Genomic DNA, 17,644 nt, shown 5'->3' on the forward strand with positions numbered 1-17,644 from the left:
TGTTGACACTGTATTGTTAAACCCGGATGAACTCGACGATGATATACTAAACTGCATCGCCGAAATCAATGTCAATCGATAAATGCCCTTAACAGTTGCGGTGATATCTACTGTATTCTGTGTAGGAGTCCAATCGAATGATCCATGCTGGATTGTGTATACTGTGTTGATGATGTTCTCATGATGGATTTTTATTTTTTCGAATTGCTCTGCTACTTTCGATAGTCCGTCTTTAATCGCTTCAACAATAAATTTGATTATTCCTATTTCCTCTTCATGCCCGTCTATACTTTTTTTGTTCGCTATAACATTATCGCCGAGTATTTTTATTTTCTTTTTATGCGTGTCTACATCATTTATGATCGTTGCAACATTAATTTTGATTATTTCTATTTCCCGTTCATGCGCGTCTACACTCCTTTTGTTCGTTGCAACATCAGTTTTGATTGTTTCTATTTCCTGTCTATACGCAGTGATATCATTTATAGTTGTTGTAATCTCATCCGGTTTGGTATTTTTTTTACCAAAGAATTTATCAAAGTTGTCATCGATCCTGTTAACATTTTTTCGCAACGTGTAAAATTGGCCCGACAGCGTTGTAAACTCCGAAATAGTATTTTTTATTGTTGCAAGATTTGGTTCGGTTGCCGTCGGGATCCCAAAAAAACTACCGATAGTTTTTTTCACATGCACGTTGAGTTCGATCACAAATTCATTCAACCTTATAAGACCGTCTTGGACTAATTTTATCATATCCTCTATCTGCAATATATGTTTACCCGGTTTGAGTCGTCCGTCGCCGGTATACAACACGATAACGTCCTCGCCGGCATTACGCTGTCGTGTTAAAACATCATTCAGTGACACATTACCGGATTTCAATTTACCCTGGCGGTCTTGAAATACAACTATTTCATCTGGGTCAACACTGGTTAAATTCAACGTATCAGCGATTTCATCCTCAATTAGTTTTTTTATGTCATCGGTGGCGGGCGTTTCCGTGGGCTTTTTCAGCGCCGAACCCGGTCGTCCCCAAATATCAATCATTATTATTGTAAATGTTATTCTCTAAAATCCGTTGAGCTTCTACGACCCCACTAGTGTATTCGTTTACAACCACATGAGGTGGTTTCCGCGATGATGAAATCGCCGCAAGTACGTTTAATACCTCGCGGCCACATATCGGTGGGTCACTTAACTGCTGTGTTGGCAGCGTGGAATAAAAAACCCGGGCTGAACACGCCCGGATATACCGCATGAACTCGGTCGGCGGAGCTAATCCGTATGAATCAAAATAGACGATCGCACGCGGATCAATCGCGTATGCAACCCAATGAGTTCCCGCTCCGGAGGACCCATCGAGGTTAATTATGCCGGTTTCAATATTCCTTGGTGCCGCCGGTAATTGATCCCTCATAAAAACACCTCTGAAGTTTTTTATCGCTAGCGCGTTTGCGGCGTCTATTAAATCAAAATTAGACATGGGAGCCATTGACTCCTGCGTTAATAAACGGTTCCCGGTAGTCTTAGACCCTTTCCCGAGTACCATGAATACGGGTTCCCGGTAGTCTTAGACCCTTTCCGGCCACGGGTCGTTTTTTTTTGTAGCCTTTCCCGGTTGCCTTCTTCAATGACATTCCCGCCGCGGTACCAACGGCTCCTAACGCCGCCGCCTTAGCCACTGCTGGGGCCGCCGCGGCAATCAACGCTGGAATCGCAGCTAACAGCGGAAATATCCCACCGGTCTTTTCCATGTTTTTAATTGCTGCGGCTGAAAAATATATTTGAACACCCTTTTTATTCTTCATCGCATCATTGAAATGTTTTATTTGACGCGCCGTCAACGATATCTTATGATTACCACCCGCCATCTGTGACGGCTTCAGCGTTATTGTGGTCCCGCATTGTTTAGCCGACTTTGATCGTAATTTCTTGACTTGACCATCAGTCAACTCTACACTGACGACACTATACGACATTTTATTGTAAACGCGTTTTGTGCTTTCAATTACATGTTTTCCACTGACGCATCAACGATTCTCATTCGTCCACCAACGCCTTCTAGCAGCATTGATTTATCGCTGAGAATGACAGCAACCGCTCTATAATTGGCACCAGCCGGGGCTATACGAGCTCGGAAGTGTATATCAACGACGGATTGTCTCGTTAAATCAAGATGTTCCAGCGAAAAATAATAAATCGGATACAGGTTTTTAAAATCAAGTTGTGATATTTGCAAACCAGTGTCGACGTTTTGATCACGACCCATATACGACAGCAATCGATGGTACACACGTGCGATATGGTTGTCGCCGTAATTAAGCTGTATATCCTCGGATGGTTCCTGTTGTCCGTTTATTCTCAGCGAAACATCCCTGACTCCTAATTGATCAAATATCATATGGCTGCGTTCTTGACTGCTCAATCGTTCCCTATTCTGTAGCGCTATGAATATATGACGCGGGGCTGAAACACCCTGTTTTGATGCCAAGTGCCATGTAAACGTATCGGCGACGTTATCCTCTTTAGCATCAGTTGTTACCGCTAGCCAACTCAACAACGATTTCCCCCCCTGTTCCATAAATGCTAACAATCGTGCTTCCGTGGTAACTGATGGAGTCAGCACCGGCATCCACAATGCCATTTTAGTTAAAATGACTTTACCGGCAGCGACGCCAGCAGCATGCCATATTGCATTGTTATCATCGCCCCTTCGCGTCAGGGCAATTGTATGCTTAGCCCCATAGATGACTTTTCTAACATTTCTGCAGAATCCAAATATGTGATGGAGTGGAATCGCGCATGAAAATTTTCGGCGTGGTCCTTGCAACATCCCTACTCGTGTTGCGAATCCCATATTGTAATTATCGTTAAGACTTTTTATAATATTGAAATTAGCGCCTGGTCTTGCTCTGCGGTCTGGGTTATTTGCTTCAGCCTGTGGGTCAGTTGCGGTATCTCTTTCCACCAGCACGTTAACGTACTGAAGATGGTCAGCGTTATCGGTGGAGTCCTTTGCGAACATCATAGATGGGCCCGCCGATCTTGTATAATCATCCGAGTATCTCGCCAACCCAATTATCGTCGTTGCAACATCAACCTCGCGTTCTATTGATTCAATTTCACGCCCGTCAATAAGATATCTGGCGCTCTCAAATAACGCCATGATACCGTTGTTGACGAAGCCAACTCGAACACGATGGTCATCTGCGTATGGTGCATTATCGGCGGCATTTGTCACGAGTTCTCCCTCGATTTCGATAAACGCTTCACACGGCAAAAAATATTTACTGGTATCTTGGACCTGAAGTTCAATTCGCGATCGTAGGTCGGGTTGCGCTGCATAATAAGAATAATATTGATAATCACGGACAGAATCATCCCTGCGCACTGGGGCATCCATATCAAACGCGGGTCAGCGGTTCGCGCAAACATTTTATTATTATTCATGTCGGTGTTTTCAATTGAATCCATCAACGTCGTTTTCGTCGTAGACCACTCCCCGCTATCGCGTTCATGAGCGCGTTGGTTGCCGCATCGGCTGATGGTGAAGTCGCCAACGACTCTAGTTTTTCTTCCACGGCGTTATTTATTACTTTACTGACATTTGCAGGCATCACTGTCGTTGATGGCATCTGTTTTTTTCTCCTGGATTTTACCAATGACATTAGTTTGTCCCGCGCGGCTGAAAGCGCCTTTCCGGCAACATCTCCAATAGCACTAATTCCCTTATCACGAATAACATCAATAGCCTTCATTCCTAATTGTTTGGCTTACAAATATCAGCGGCCTCATTGATTATTTCCGGAGAGTTATTTCCGGCTCGTTTTCCTCCAATTAGTACCTCTAGCCGTGATATATCACTGAGAACACTACCAGGACAGGTAACGCCGTAGGATTCTTTACCAACAGAGTATCCTTTTCCTTTTTTTGGTTTTATACTTTTTACTTTATTGTGGAATATTATATATTTATTATCACGCAGTGGTAATGCATCTTTATATTTACTCGCTAAATACACCATTCTTGTCCAATCCTTTAACGACTTTATATTTTTCTCGTAACCGCTATTGATATGCTTCTTATCTCGTATGCTCTTAGCAAAATTGTTGGCAGCAAAATTAATTAATTCTTCATGGCTGAAGCCTCTAATTTCATCTATTGTGCTCTTCTTGAGTACAATACGGGGTATATTCTCCTCTTTTTCTTCCGGTATTTCTTCTTCCGGTATTTCTTCTTCCGGTATTTCTTCTTCTGGTTCTTTCGCAGTAGCACCTAATTCTTCCTCGTCGGTCATTGTAACATAGGGTTCTTGTGGTTCGGTTATAGCGAGTGGTGGTGGCCTCCGTGTTGTAGCAGCCGCTATTTTTGCAGGGAGTGTTTCTAAAGACCTTTTTGTTTGTTTTGTCTCTGCCGCTATCTTTTCAAGCGCATCGAGGACGGGTACTGTTGCCGCCGTAACATCTTTGGTCGCTTTAGTTACCGGGGCAAAGAGTTGTTCGCTTCCAACAGTAAAATCGGTTTGTAGTTGCTGCCGCGTTTGAAGTTGTTCTCGGACCCTGTCTCGTAACGGTATGAACTTTTTAAGCGCTGCTAGCCGCTCTCTGGCTAGCCGAGTAGTAAGTGATTCGCCTACCATTATTGCAATTGCGAAGCAATTTCTAATTTCTCGCCGGAGTTTTCGTCTATAATCCTTCTAATGTTTTTGATCTTACTAGAAATCTCCCGGCGTCGTTCATAAACACGTCCGAGTTTTTTTCGTATTATTTCAACGGCAGTGAATAGTCCAATGAATGCATTTGCGTCATTGTGGTACAAGTTTTCATTGATCGTATGTTGTAATCGTTTTATAAAAAAGTACTCGCGGGCCAGGGTAAAACGCCCCCGTTTCGATTGTTCGTTAATAATTTCATAATCGGATAATATTTTTTCACTGTCGAGACCATCAGATAATTCAATTCCTTGATTTTTTAATTTTGAAATCTCGGCTAATATATTATTGATGTCTTCGATATTCATTATTCTTATAGAACATCTTGTTTTTAAATTAAAAAAAATGAAACCCCGTGTATCAATCCCGAGGTGTTCATACTTTTTTTTCTTCCGGAATGGACAATTTATTGTCATGGCGACTTCGTCAGCGCCATAGGCGCCGGTGACTTCGTCACTCGCTGATATTTACATATGAAAATCGAATTCTATGCCCGGTCTTTTTTGAGATTGCTGTTTGATATACTCGTTCTGCTACTTTTCGTATTGAGGCGATACAAATGTCAAAGTATCTACTGGCTTCATTCATCGACTGAAATATTTTTTCCTCGTGAGTTGTTGTATCAAATGACTTTACGGGTTTTGCTTTCTTTGGGTATTTACCGGTTTGGCCTTTTTTGGTATTTTGACTCTGCGAGACAGCTTGCAGGTTTGTAAGAGAATTATCAGTCTTATTACTATTAATATGATCAATCACAAGTCCATTCTCGATTAATCCGTGAAAACATTCATAGATGTTTCTGTGAACAAAATATGTCTTCTTTCCAGCACCAAATTGCAAATACCCGTGATTATTTACGGTACCAACCGGCTTCTTCAGTTTGCGGTTTCTAACAATGCCGTCGCGAGATGCCTCGTAACTGACGAGCACAGGATGCGGCTGAAATTCTTGGTCCATTTATATAATAATACTATTTGTCTAATTTATTATTTGGTTTAATTATGAATCTTTCAACATAGTCTTGGGAGGTTTTGATGACGAAGTCAGCGGTGGGGTCAATGACGGCGTTTTTAATTCGCTTGTCATAATAGCGTTTTAGTTCCCTGTATCGCTTTCCGCCACAATTAATACACAACTGCGATTTTCCTCTTACACCGACGTGGCAAACCAAGCACGGGAGGGGGCCAAGAGAACCATTACGAACGCTTTGTAAATGATATCCGCAGAATTCACCTCTACATGATTTATTGCACGGGGTTGTCGACCCAATCATCAACCATTTGCAGTGATTCATTATACTATATTCTTTCATTTAAATACTTGTTTTAATTATATGGATGAGTTCGAGAGATTGGCAGCAATTAAGCCCCGGAAAAATATTAAGTTCAATCTCGATAGAGTCCTCAAGGACACACCAAAAGCGTTAATAAACGATAGAACCCTCTTGAATAAAATACGCGATTGTATTAATGAATTCAAGCGTGATGGCGCATCTCATAGTTGGTCAACATTTCGAATTGATGGCGTTGTTGATGCTACCATGAACGACAACCGCGCGGCAACGATAATATCACAACTTGACGGTAAAAGGTATTTCTTCAGAGTAAAATTCATTATCCGGGTGGAATCAGGTAATTGGATCATACGTGATAAATTTGAACCAGTTCTCAGCGACATGAAAACAGTCACTGTCAGCCGCGACTCCAAGCCGGGGTTGTTAACCGGAATTGATAGACCATACTATGAACGAGCGTATCCTGAAACAGCAGTTGTTTATGGAATATACCCGTTAAATAAGAAACCTGATATCGGAAAACTGAAACCAATGAAACAGTCAACGGGGATAAATTGTGTAGCAGAACGAGTAATAGAGCATTTTACAAATGCGTGTCGAGGAAACAAATTGACTGATTTACGACGTAGCAAAATCAACCAGTGGGAACTAACCGTAAAAGAGCGTGGAGCAACCATCAGCGACATAGCGAGATTAGAAACATCGCTGAGATTTCCAATAACCGTTACAACGATAACCGGTGAAGTATTATACGAATCAAAGTACAAATCAAATGGGGCCCCAATCAAAATTATTGATCATAACGAACACGCATGGACGCCCGCGATCACAATATTTCCACGGGATAGAACAGTAAAGTATATACCCGAAGAATTCCTGGGAGAACAATTCTCCAAGGATGGTTTTCTCGCGGAGAGGAAACTATTTGATGCTATTGCTTGTTTGTGTAAAAACGACCCTGTATCAGTGTGGTTACTTCGCAGCGCTGAAAACGATGCGGATACCTTTGATCAGTTTGTAAGACCAAACGGTGAATTATATCGCACTGAAGCGTTTCACAACAAGATGAAAAAAACCGCCATGGAATTTGAAGAGCATGATGAACAACTGCTAACAAATTGTTTTACGATTCCATCGGTTGTAGCTCATGTTGCAGCAAGGAAAAATGCGTGGAGACCAACGCGCAAGGAATTTCTACCGGATGTACAATCCAGTTGTTTGGAATATTATCACGGTGGACTATGGAACACTGAATACAACCGCGACGCTATGATTTCCGTTGATATGGTTGCCTGTTATCCAGCGAGTTTTCTCGGGTATGGATCCGCCGCTGAGTACTTTAGACGATTTGGACACCCCAGTCATGAAATGACTCGTGTTGCTATTAATGGACCACTACCTGATTTTGATTTAACCGGATTCGCTCGCATATTATCATTTGAATTCGCGGCAGGACTCCATCGCTGTTGCTATATTTGGATCGGTAGACACATGGCTGAAAAGAAGTGGCTGCCAATAGCGCTGCTACGGTATATGATTGATTGTAGCATGCTAGTTTCGTTGATTGTCAGTGACGCGATTATATCATACCGGGCACAGACTGAAGTCTGGTTACCAGAACCAGAGCGTCTAGATAGCATAATTGACGAGTCCAGAAAACACATTGATGCCGACGAGGAATATATCATCGAATGGTCCAGGAGGATATTTAACCAATGAAACCGCGAGGCAAAAGATCTCGGTAGAAGAATAATTGGTAAATTCACACAAGGTAGAAAAAACCACGACTACAAACGATATTGCTCACGGCTGATTATAGATGACGCAGAATATGATTTCGTAATCAAGGACGCAGTGGCAAAAAATAGATACGTGAACTGCAAAACAGCTTTCTTGTCCAATGGAACAAAGTTGGGTACAGTTGTTTCCTACAGCGATGGAGACAGCCCGGCGTATCCACATTTGAGGGCGTCTATGCTGGGTTACGCCGCTATCAATTTATTCTCGATGATAAATAGATTCCCCAACACCGCGGTTAGAGTAGCCGTTGATTCGTTTTATGTTGACGTAGCGTATAAGGAAAACGTAGCCGAGTTTACTAGTCCGGACGAGAGTTGGGGTACATGGAGAATTAAAAATGAAATACGACGCGATTATTCCCCGTCAGCAGATGTCACCGTTGAGAACAACTACTTACGCGGTGATAAATTGTCAGAATGGTCTAATGCACCATCGTGTTCTGATCCAATTTGTAGACATAAAACAGTTTATTTAAGCGGCTGTGGCGGGTCAGGAAAGACGACTCGGGCAATTGAATTATTTCGAACGCGGGCAAGTATAATCGTGCTTACACCGACCCATAGACTAGCGCGAGAGATAAAACAACGAAATGTTGACGCCGTTACTTATCACAGCTTTTTTCGATACAGCGGCGGTGAGTGGACTCCTGATCGAATGGGTGAAAAATTTATTCCTGGGGTTATCATTTGGGATGAGATATGTACTGTTTCGTTAGATACTTTACAAATGTTTCTTGAGTGGTTGGTGCTCGCGAATACAGCGGTGATCATGTGTGGCGACCATGGTCAACCACCACCATTTGTCGGCGAGGGCCCACATGATTGGTTAAAGGGTTTTGTGGACTATTATGAAGAAACCGATACTGATTACCGAGCACTTGATGAACAACTGCGCGGGGTTAAAAAATTAATCAGATTACAGCCGGATAGAATTCAGTGTGAAATAATCCGCGAGGTGATTCCGGAAACGCCGTTAAATGAATTCTGGGAAACATGGAGACCAAACGATTTGATTGTAGCGAGTAGAAAGATAGTCAGGGACACACTTCAGCGGAAGTTGTTTACGTTGCATAAGGAAAAGTTTCCAACGCGTCCAGTGCCGTTATGTTATAGACCCGCGGATACACGGCGGCAAAACATTGAAGTTGAAATTCCAGCCCCGACAGCGTCGGGGACAGAAAAACAAATTCTCGTGCTGAATGATATCGTGCTCGTTGATATCAGCGTCGTTGAGGACGCGCTACGTGCTGATAAATCCCCGTGGACGCTAGGATACGCAACAACAATACATTCCTCGCAGGGACTAACCATCACGGACACAATTGTTTGGATGGTTGATAATCGCATCGAATGGTCGAATCTAGTCTATCTTGCAGTGTCCAGAGTACGGAGGATAAATCAGCTTCGAAGAATTGTTATTGACGAAGCCACCGACGAAGCCGGCGACAAAGTCACCATCGATGCAAGCGTCATTGATAGAAAACTCTCGGGTTACCGCCAACAGGATAAAAAAAAACAGCGGCGTTTTGATATTGATGCCGAATTAATAATTGCGTTACGACAACAACAGAATAATCACTGTGCGAGTTGCAATTGTATAATGAGTTGGCGCTATTCGGATAAAGACGCTCGCCAATTTACCGTGGACAGGATCGATAACAGTCTCGGTCATGTCAAAAACAATGTGAGGTTGACATGTCTTGAGTGTAATAGACGCAACGGCGCTAGTTAAGACCACGCGGGGGTAATTGAGTATCGTCAGGTATCACTTGTAGTTGCTCGCGTGTAAATCCGCGCTGAGGAGCAGTTGAATCCAGTCTATAGATCGGTGGTCTATCAGTTGATCGTGTTATCGTTGATATGTTATGTGTGGTAACACTCCAAATAGGATCAGTAGCTCTTTTTTTACCGCCTTCAAGCTCTCCTGGTTCATATAGATATCTAACAGTGACATCGCCGAGAATCGGCTTGGAAACGCTATCTATTTTTGATCTTTTGGGTATATACTCGTATTTAATCGCGTCGCTGGGCTTCATGTTGATTGCTCGGGTAATCTCGTTATTTAACGCTGCAATTACGCCTGGTAACCTTTTGACCCATTCACGAGATCGTTTTTCTTGGATGAATTCCTTCGCGTATTGATATCCAAATAACCGTTCAGCGAGAGTCCGATTGAATCGTTCAACAATTGCCTGATCACGATGTAGCGCAGTATGACCTCGTCGTATCGCGACGCTATGATGTTTCAGCGTTGATAAAACAGCGCCGCGAAATTCATTGCCAGGATCAACTTGTAATAGATTTGGCCAGCGCAGAGGACCTCTTCGATAAATCCGCTCAAACGCATCGGCTACTTCAGTTGCTGACTTTGTTTTTAACGGCTCCGCTTGTTTGTATCGACTCGCAACATCAACTACGGTTAGCACGTATTTGTAACCGTTGTCATGCGGCAGAAATAGTATATCAGCCTGATGAACTTCATTAGGTACGCTGACATCAAAGCGCGAAAAGTTGATTTGTTTAGGTGGTGGTAGATAGATTTGCCATATAGCCTGTTTGGATAACCAATTAACCGCAGTGGCCTTTGTTACCTTTTCAGCGCTTGCAAGCTTACCAATTGCGGCCTTCCCCTTCCAGTATCCTCTCGGAGAATAATAGATGGATTCCATGTTGTTATTAATTACCAGCGCCCATCATTAATTTACCTTTCATAGCCGATTTTACCAACCATGAGGCCAATTTTTCTTTGACGGATTTATCAGGAATAGCATTTAACGCGTGAATTAATTTTACGTCCGCGATATGACGCTGTTGCAGATCGCTACTTTTGTAAGCAACATCATGAGCATGACACGCCTTATCGATAGCGTTTATTGGATACTCACCGGGTCGCGGCTGATTTTGATCATCGAGTCTGATATCTAATCGTGTTCCGGGGCCACAGTAGCTATATCCTGGGAGGTGCTTTTCTCCTGGATACTTTGCCCACGGTGTTCCGGGGAGTTTTGATAACTTGGCTGCAATATCACCTCCTCGCTTTTTTTTAAAACATCCCCGGGTTTAATAGAAATAAATCTAAATTTCTTTGTACCGCATTGTGCACACTTGCCAGTAAGGGCCGATCTGTTATTTCTTGTTGTAGCGGTTGTCATATCATTTGTGCCAGTACGTACTCTACACTTCACACAATATAGATCCATAATTTATGTATAGAGATATGAATATAATTGATTTTTCGGCGACTAAAACAAGAGAACCAGTTAAGCATGTTGCAGCGTTACCAAACTCGATCCGGATGATTATCATCGGACCATCTGGATCCGGCAAGACGCAATTATTACTCAATTTAATAATGAGATGGATGAAGTGGGATAAGTTGTATTTGGTTGCTCCTAGCGTAGATGATCAACGATGCTACGAGGTGTTGAAAGATTTCAACGAGAATGCATCAGCGATCGCTAAAAAAAATGTTATTGAGTTTATTACAGATATCAATGATGCACCGGGTATTGATGATATTGATGGTGACGTTAACAATCTAGTCGTGTACGATGATGTTATGTTAGACAATCAAAAAAACCCAGCTAGGATATTTTCCAGAGGCAGGCATAAAAACACTGACGTGATATATGTCACTCAACGATACACTCAGATTCCAAAAGTAATCAGAGACAACTGTAATATTCTTGCTGTATTCAACGGCGTTGATACACACACGCTACGAAATATTTGGCAGACATGGTGTGGCGGTGACATGGACTTTAATGGTTTTCGAAACTTTTTTAGTCATGCTCAGTCGACCCCACATGGATTTGTAACGATAAATTTACATGATCCTCGGACACGATATCGTATCGGACTTGACCAAATATTCGGTTAGTTGTAAATAATTTTCATTGTAAATAACCACTTAGCAGCAGAGGGGGCAATGACATCGACGCGGTCGTCGATGTGCTTACCGGACGCTGACGACGCTGGGGATCGACGCGCAGAAAAGTGTATTAAACCAAATGACGTCACCATCGTGTAAGATGGACCGACGTCGTTTTTTTTTTACCAGCGCTGATTACACCGGATCCGCTGAGTGCAGAAAGTAATAATTAAGCAAAATAACGATTGGACAAAATGTCGGATTCGCCCCCTCTGCTGCTGAGGTGACATGCCGCAATTACTGTGTTTATTATGGAAATAGAGGTGACATGCCGCACTTACTGTGTTTATTATGGAGATAGAGGTGAACATGGATATAAGGATAAAGGAATACATGAACAAGGGAAAAAGGAAGAGATGGAAATAACACCTACCTGTTTGTGTTTTTAGTGACCCTGTGATATTTACATAGATCTTTTGCACAGCGTCCCACTGACTCACTTCCCATCTAAACAACACTCCATTCCTCACAAGAGAGTCCAGATCGTCGTTAGTAGTTTCCATCTCCAGTTGAACATCGTCATAGGCTAGCTTATTGTTGACTCTACAGTTGTAGATGCACCTTCGGACAGAAGTAAAATTTTGAGTCATTTCGTCATCTATTGCTTTTCACGTGACATTTTCATATTTTGTGACAAACAGAGATAAGAAAACGTTAACAAATAATGTGTTCCGAATTATTGCACTTTTGTCCCAAGAGTGTATTATTTATAGCACAGTGCTACAAAAATTACTTCCACCAATTATAATTTTTTTTCTATATTGTATTTTACTTCAATCGATATTTTTGCAGGTAATGGAGGTGTAAGTAACTACACAATGTTTTGTAATTTATAGGCTATGCCTGGAAAGTAATGTCTATACATATTTTGCGCAATTGTACATAAAGATTAAAGAACAATGAGTTCCCAAGCAAGTTCAGCTTGTTTATGTCATCATCATCATCAGTCTCATTACCTAGTGTGGTCGTCGAGGCACTGTGCTGCTGAATATCTGACCAGTTCCTCTCCATCTGGCGAGACAAGAATATCTGTCTGAAAACTAAAATCAGACTATTGCGAGCTCTAGTCATCTCACTCTTTTTGTACTCATGTGAGGCATGGACCCTGACAGCAGAACTACAACGAAGAATCCAGTCACTTGAAATGAGATGCTACAGAACCATCCTTGGCATCTCTTACATGGACCACATCACAAACGAAGAAGTGCGTAGCAACATCAGGCGCGAAGTAGACCAATATGAGGACCTCCTCACCACCGTCAAAAAGAGAAAGCTGAAATGGTATGGCCATATCACTAGAGCCAACAGTCTATCCACCACAGTCCTGCAGGGCAGCGTCCAGGGTGTCAGAAGGAGAGGTAGACAGAGAAAAATGTGGACTGACAACATCACAGAATGGACCAGGAAAAGTTTTGCGGAGACACAGGCATTGGCACATGATCGAGACAAGTGGAGGGAACTGGTCAGATGTTCAGCAGCACAGTGCCTCGACGACCACACTAGGTAATGAGACTGATGATGATGATGACATAAACGAGCTGAACTTGCTTGGGAACTCATTGTTCTTTCATCCTTGTATATTCTTACATAATAGCTGCAATATTGAATTTAGTAGCAAGCAAAGAGCTGTGAAACTATACACTTTAAATTATTACCCTTTCGTATGATTGTACTAAAACATTTCAAGGCCACGTGCACAATTGAAATTATTACCATCTGGTGCAGGTGTTCGATAATATCGCTAGGCCAAAACAGGATGTAGGGAATTAACCAAAATTAGTCAACAAAGCATACTTTGATCGTCAATGTATATATGGAGCTTCATAGAAATTCCGCTGAATATGGGGACTACGGCCGGAATTATCCTTTTCCTCGCAAAGACATGACAATTAAGAATCATGCTATGCATGCAGTTCTGTGTTGACTGGGCTTATTCATTATATAGACCATTCTTAATGAGAGCCTCGTGAATATTAATGTATCGCGAAAAAGAGGCTAAGCTAGGCAGATCGAGTTGTCAAAGTAAAGATTGATGGAATAGCATCAGGTTTTAAGCAACATCAGTTGGGAGTCCATTTATAGTTCAATTGTCTAGAACAGACAACTGTATTTGTGATAATCTTGCAACAGAAAAATAAACCAAAAGTTAATTGCAAGAATTAGGTGTCAATAAAACAAATAATTATTTCAGTACAGGCCGTTGATATTATATCACTGTAAATAAAAATGCCCGAATACTGATAAGAAGACGGAGGAAAAAAAAAAAAAAAAAATATATATATATATATATATATATATATATATATATATATATATATATATATATATATATATATATATACTTCCCTTTTTGAGGGATACTCTGACACTAACTTACTACAATGAGAGAATTTCAATGGCCTGTGATTTAAGTGTGCATTTTGACTTACGTTTACACACATCATTATGTTTTATGAACAATTTCATTAATTCTTATCCAGGCACGTTATCGTTCTCTCTCTCTCTCTCTCTCTCTCTCTCTCTCTCTCTCTCATTCATTTCATTCAACGTGTCCTCATCATTTTCATTGCACTGGTGCTATCTCTCTTCCCTATCGGTGTCTTTTTCATTCTACTGATTCTATTTTTTCAACGAGATAATAATGTTCACTTTTTCTGTAACTAATAATCGTACATCAATTCATAATCTCTGATATAAATGCGCTGCGTGGAGATACGCCCAGTTTTCGATGACCCGGTTTTGTGGATTGGTACTAGGATTAACACTTTTAGAAAACTACCGTTATAAAACACACATACATACACTCATTCGCTTCATCGACCGAACCTATTTTGCGTTTGGATTTCTCTTTATTACATCATTCCATTGCAAGATAGTACAAACACACCAACAGTCATCGTTTCTTACCTTACAATTCGGCCCCTCATCACGACGTATTGCAACAATCCATTTTCTACGAAGCTACATCTTCTTATGTAATATGGTGAAAGTTTAAATTTATGCGAATTCTAGTATCATCGTTGCACAACGGACCAGAATAATATTCGTCACGATTCTTTCCATTGCCAGTATCAATAGTAGCAGCCATGGTTGTGAGGTAAAATGAAGCTGGTGCCTAGCTTAGCCTCGTTTTGGATTCGATGACCCAGGATCACATGAATACATGAATTCATTCTGAGAATGGTTTATATGTCGAAAACTAGTGCGACATGCACACAACTCTAATCACTGAAGTGCGTGATTTACAAACTGTAAGGGTTTAAACTCGACGAGCGGTGGCTCATGCTTCCCGCTTGAAGATCAATTAAGTAGTAGGCGTATGCCGACATAAACCCACCGAACAAGGTCGAATGGCCGTACATGACCGTATTCCATGAACAAACAAAAGTAGTTTTACCTCGTATCGTCGTATCGTCGACTTTTTACAATGAATAAGATTTTAAAAGCCGGATACAAATGAAGAGGACTTGGCATCACTTTCTTGAAAAGAAAACGGAGAAAAATACCACCATTTTTATGACGATAAGAAAGCATTGCGTGGAAGAAAATTAAGACAGGAGATTAACATGGAGAAGACATGGGGAAAAAAGAACTGCAGAATTACGGGGATTATGCAGATGCATGACAGAATGATTTAGACAGATAATTTTAGGTGCACTGTTAAAAATACGCGTTAGTGCTGCTGGATGAGGTCCATAATAAAAGCGAGAGTACCGGGATATCGTCGTTAACATCTCACCACTCTGCCAATTATTTCACCCAAGACATATAACGGCCATTTTGATGGCCATCTACATCTTTTTGTTAAATAGATTATTTTCAATTATGGTCAATTTTCGGTTACATGCTTCTCTATATCTTCTACAAAAAACTAAAGCTTAAGTCAATTCATCCCCATTGTGATAGCGTGTTTGTGGGTATAGTGCTTGCATATATATATATATATATATATATATATATATATATATATATATATATATATATATATATATATATATATCCATATGTAAAACTTCTAAGTCCCTGGACCGCACAGGTGATCTAAGTGGTTAGAGCGTCCGCTTTGGATGTGGGAGGTCGCAGGTACGAACCCCGGCCGAATTATAACAAAGACTTGATGCTAGCAGCTGCCTCGCTGGACGGTCAGCCGTAAGAGGTTAGTGTTAGGACTAGTCGGCCTGGTGTCAGGATAATGTGAGCGGATGGTACGTGCTCCTGCATGTATGCGGCATGATGATCCATTGCTAGAAATCATTATAAACTGCCACACTGTAGACGTCGTAGAAATATTTCTAAAATTTGAACAATTGCTAAGGCTACGTTAACAAATCCAAATCACACACACAAATGCACACACACACAAACACTCAGTCCTTGTGTATTATAAATGGCACAGAATTAGTGATGATAAGTTTCGTGAAAAAATAACAGAAAAAGTTTGGGCTTTTTAAGGTTCGCACGTTTTATCTTTATTTGAACTCTGTACTACGCTTATATCGAAGGGATATTTTTACCTTAATTTTCGTGCATAAAGCCTACAAAGCGGTAAGTTCGCCAGTGTTGCAAAACAAATGGTTCCGAAATCCCGAAACCCAGGACGCATTGCAGGAGTAATGGTGGTCCAAAATGAGGGCATCCCTTTGGGAGCGAGACTACCCGAAACTGCTCAATTTATTCATTAGAAATGTGGTATTTAAGTCAAGCAATGAAATGGATACAAACAAACAAAAATCATCAAAGCCAGTTGAACGAGCGACTTCCTCGGCGCGCTAAACGCCTTGGAATTAGATGATTCAACTAACAGAGAACATCGGTTGAAAGAAGTTAAAAACAAGACTAAAAACGCAGGATCAAAATACTTATTCTGAGGAATTCTGTGGAACCCATGTTATTGACAGTCCTGGAATGTTAGAACTAATACAAAAGCAAACGATAAATTTAACGAACGCTGTGCCCAACGTCTGTCATGCAGCATCCAGTATAATTTGGCCACACATTCATACAATATGGCAAAGGGAATGGGACAGCAATTCAAAAGGACAAGGGCCGTTAAGAAAAAGGCAAACAAATTTAGCGCCCCAGTACTGATAAACCAATATGAAACCAAGATCATAACAAGATTAAAAACAGGAAAAACCCTTTAACCCACAGCTTTGATACGTACACGTACCCAGTATCAACTCAGTTGGCATCAAGTGTCCATATTGTCCCACCACGTAAACGTTACACCGTGTCATCAATGAATGCAATATAAACAATAAAGATAGACACGCTTTCCAGGACAAAACAGACAAATCTCAAAGGCTTACTAACCCATCCTAGAATTATTTCAACCAAGAGCTATCAATATCGGTATACAAAACTATAGTTGTTTACATTTATGCGATAGGAAAAGATAAAAATATACAATCCCCTACATGAAATAAAAAATGACAAAATACACCACACGCTCAAGCACGCACAACCAAGCACACACACACACACACACACACACACACACATATATAATACCACAAGACACAATAAATGAACCACCGGGGAGGAGAGAAGACAGGTCCCATTAGCTGGACAAGTGCGCGGATGCAACTAATCTCACCTTTGATGGCGGTAGCGACCTTACAACCACTAAGTGAACTAAAACAGGCAGGCCATAGCATAATTACAGATGCTAGATTAGTCACACATCTAAAACATACTAAATCACAACATAACAAACTGGCAATACAGAAAAACACGTCCACCAAATAGCATGCACTATAACCAAATAATTAATATATCTGACCTAGCCCTGTCCCCCACTGATTCACCGTGTACAAATTTAGCACTCTTCCCCCAATAACCAAACACCTCTGAAGATATACTAATATAACAAGAAACCTCATTTTATCTTTTTTCTTAAAATGCCTCAT

The 17,644-nt window shown here is 41.2% G+C and overlaps 1 protein-coding gene across 2 annotated transcripts in view; it reads right to left on the reverse strand.

Annotated features, from left to right (window-relative positions):
* LOC149802497 (uncharacterized) overlaps positions 1-17,644 on the reverse strand; it is a 154,314-nt gene that overhangs the window by 118,627 nt on the left and 18,043 nt on the right. For both annotated transcript variants that reach the window (XM_089951742.1, XM_089951741.1), the window contains exon 4: positions 12,109-12,296. In XM_089951742.1, the coding sequence (XP_089807868.1) occupies positions 12,109-12,296 (188 nt within the window). The remainder of the gene's footprint in view (positions 1-12,108; positions 12,297-17,644) is intronic.

Source organism: Sinohyriopsis cumingii, chromosome 3 (genome assembly GCF_028554795.1).
Source record: "Sinohyriopsis cumingii isolate HCF-2022 chromosome 3, ASM2855479v2, whole genome shotgun sequence".
In the NCBI taxonomy this organism is placed as follows: Eukaryota; Metazoa; Mollusca; class Bivalvia; order Unionida; family Unionidae; genus Sinohyriopsis; species Sinohyriopsis cumingii.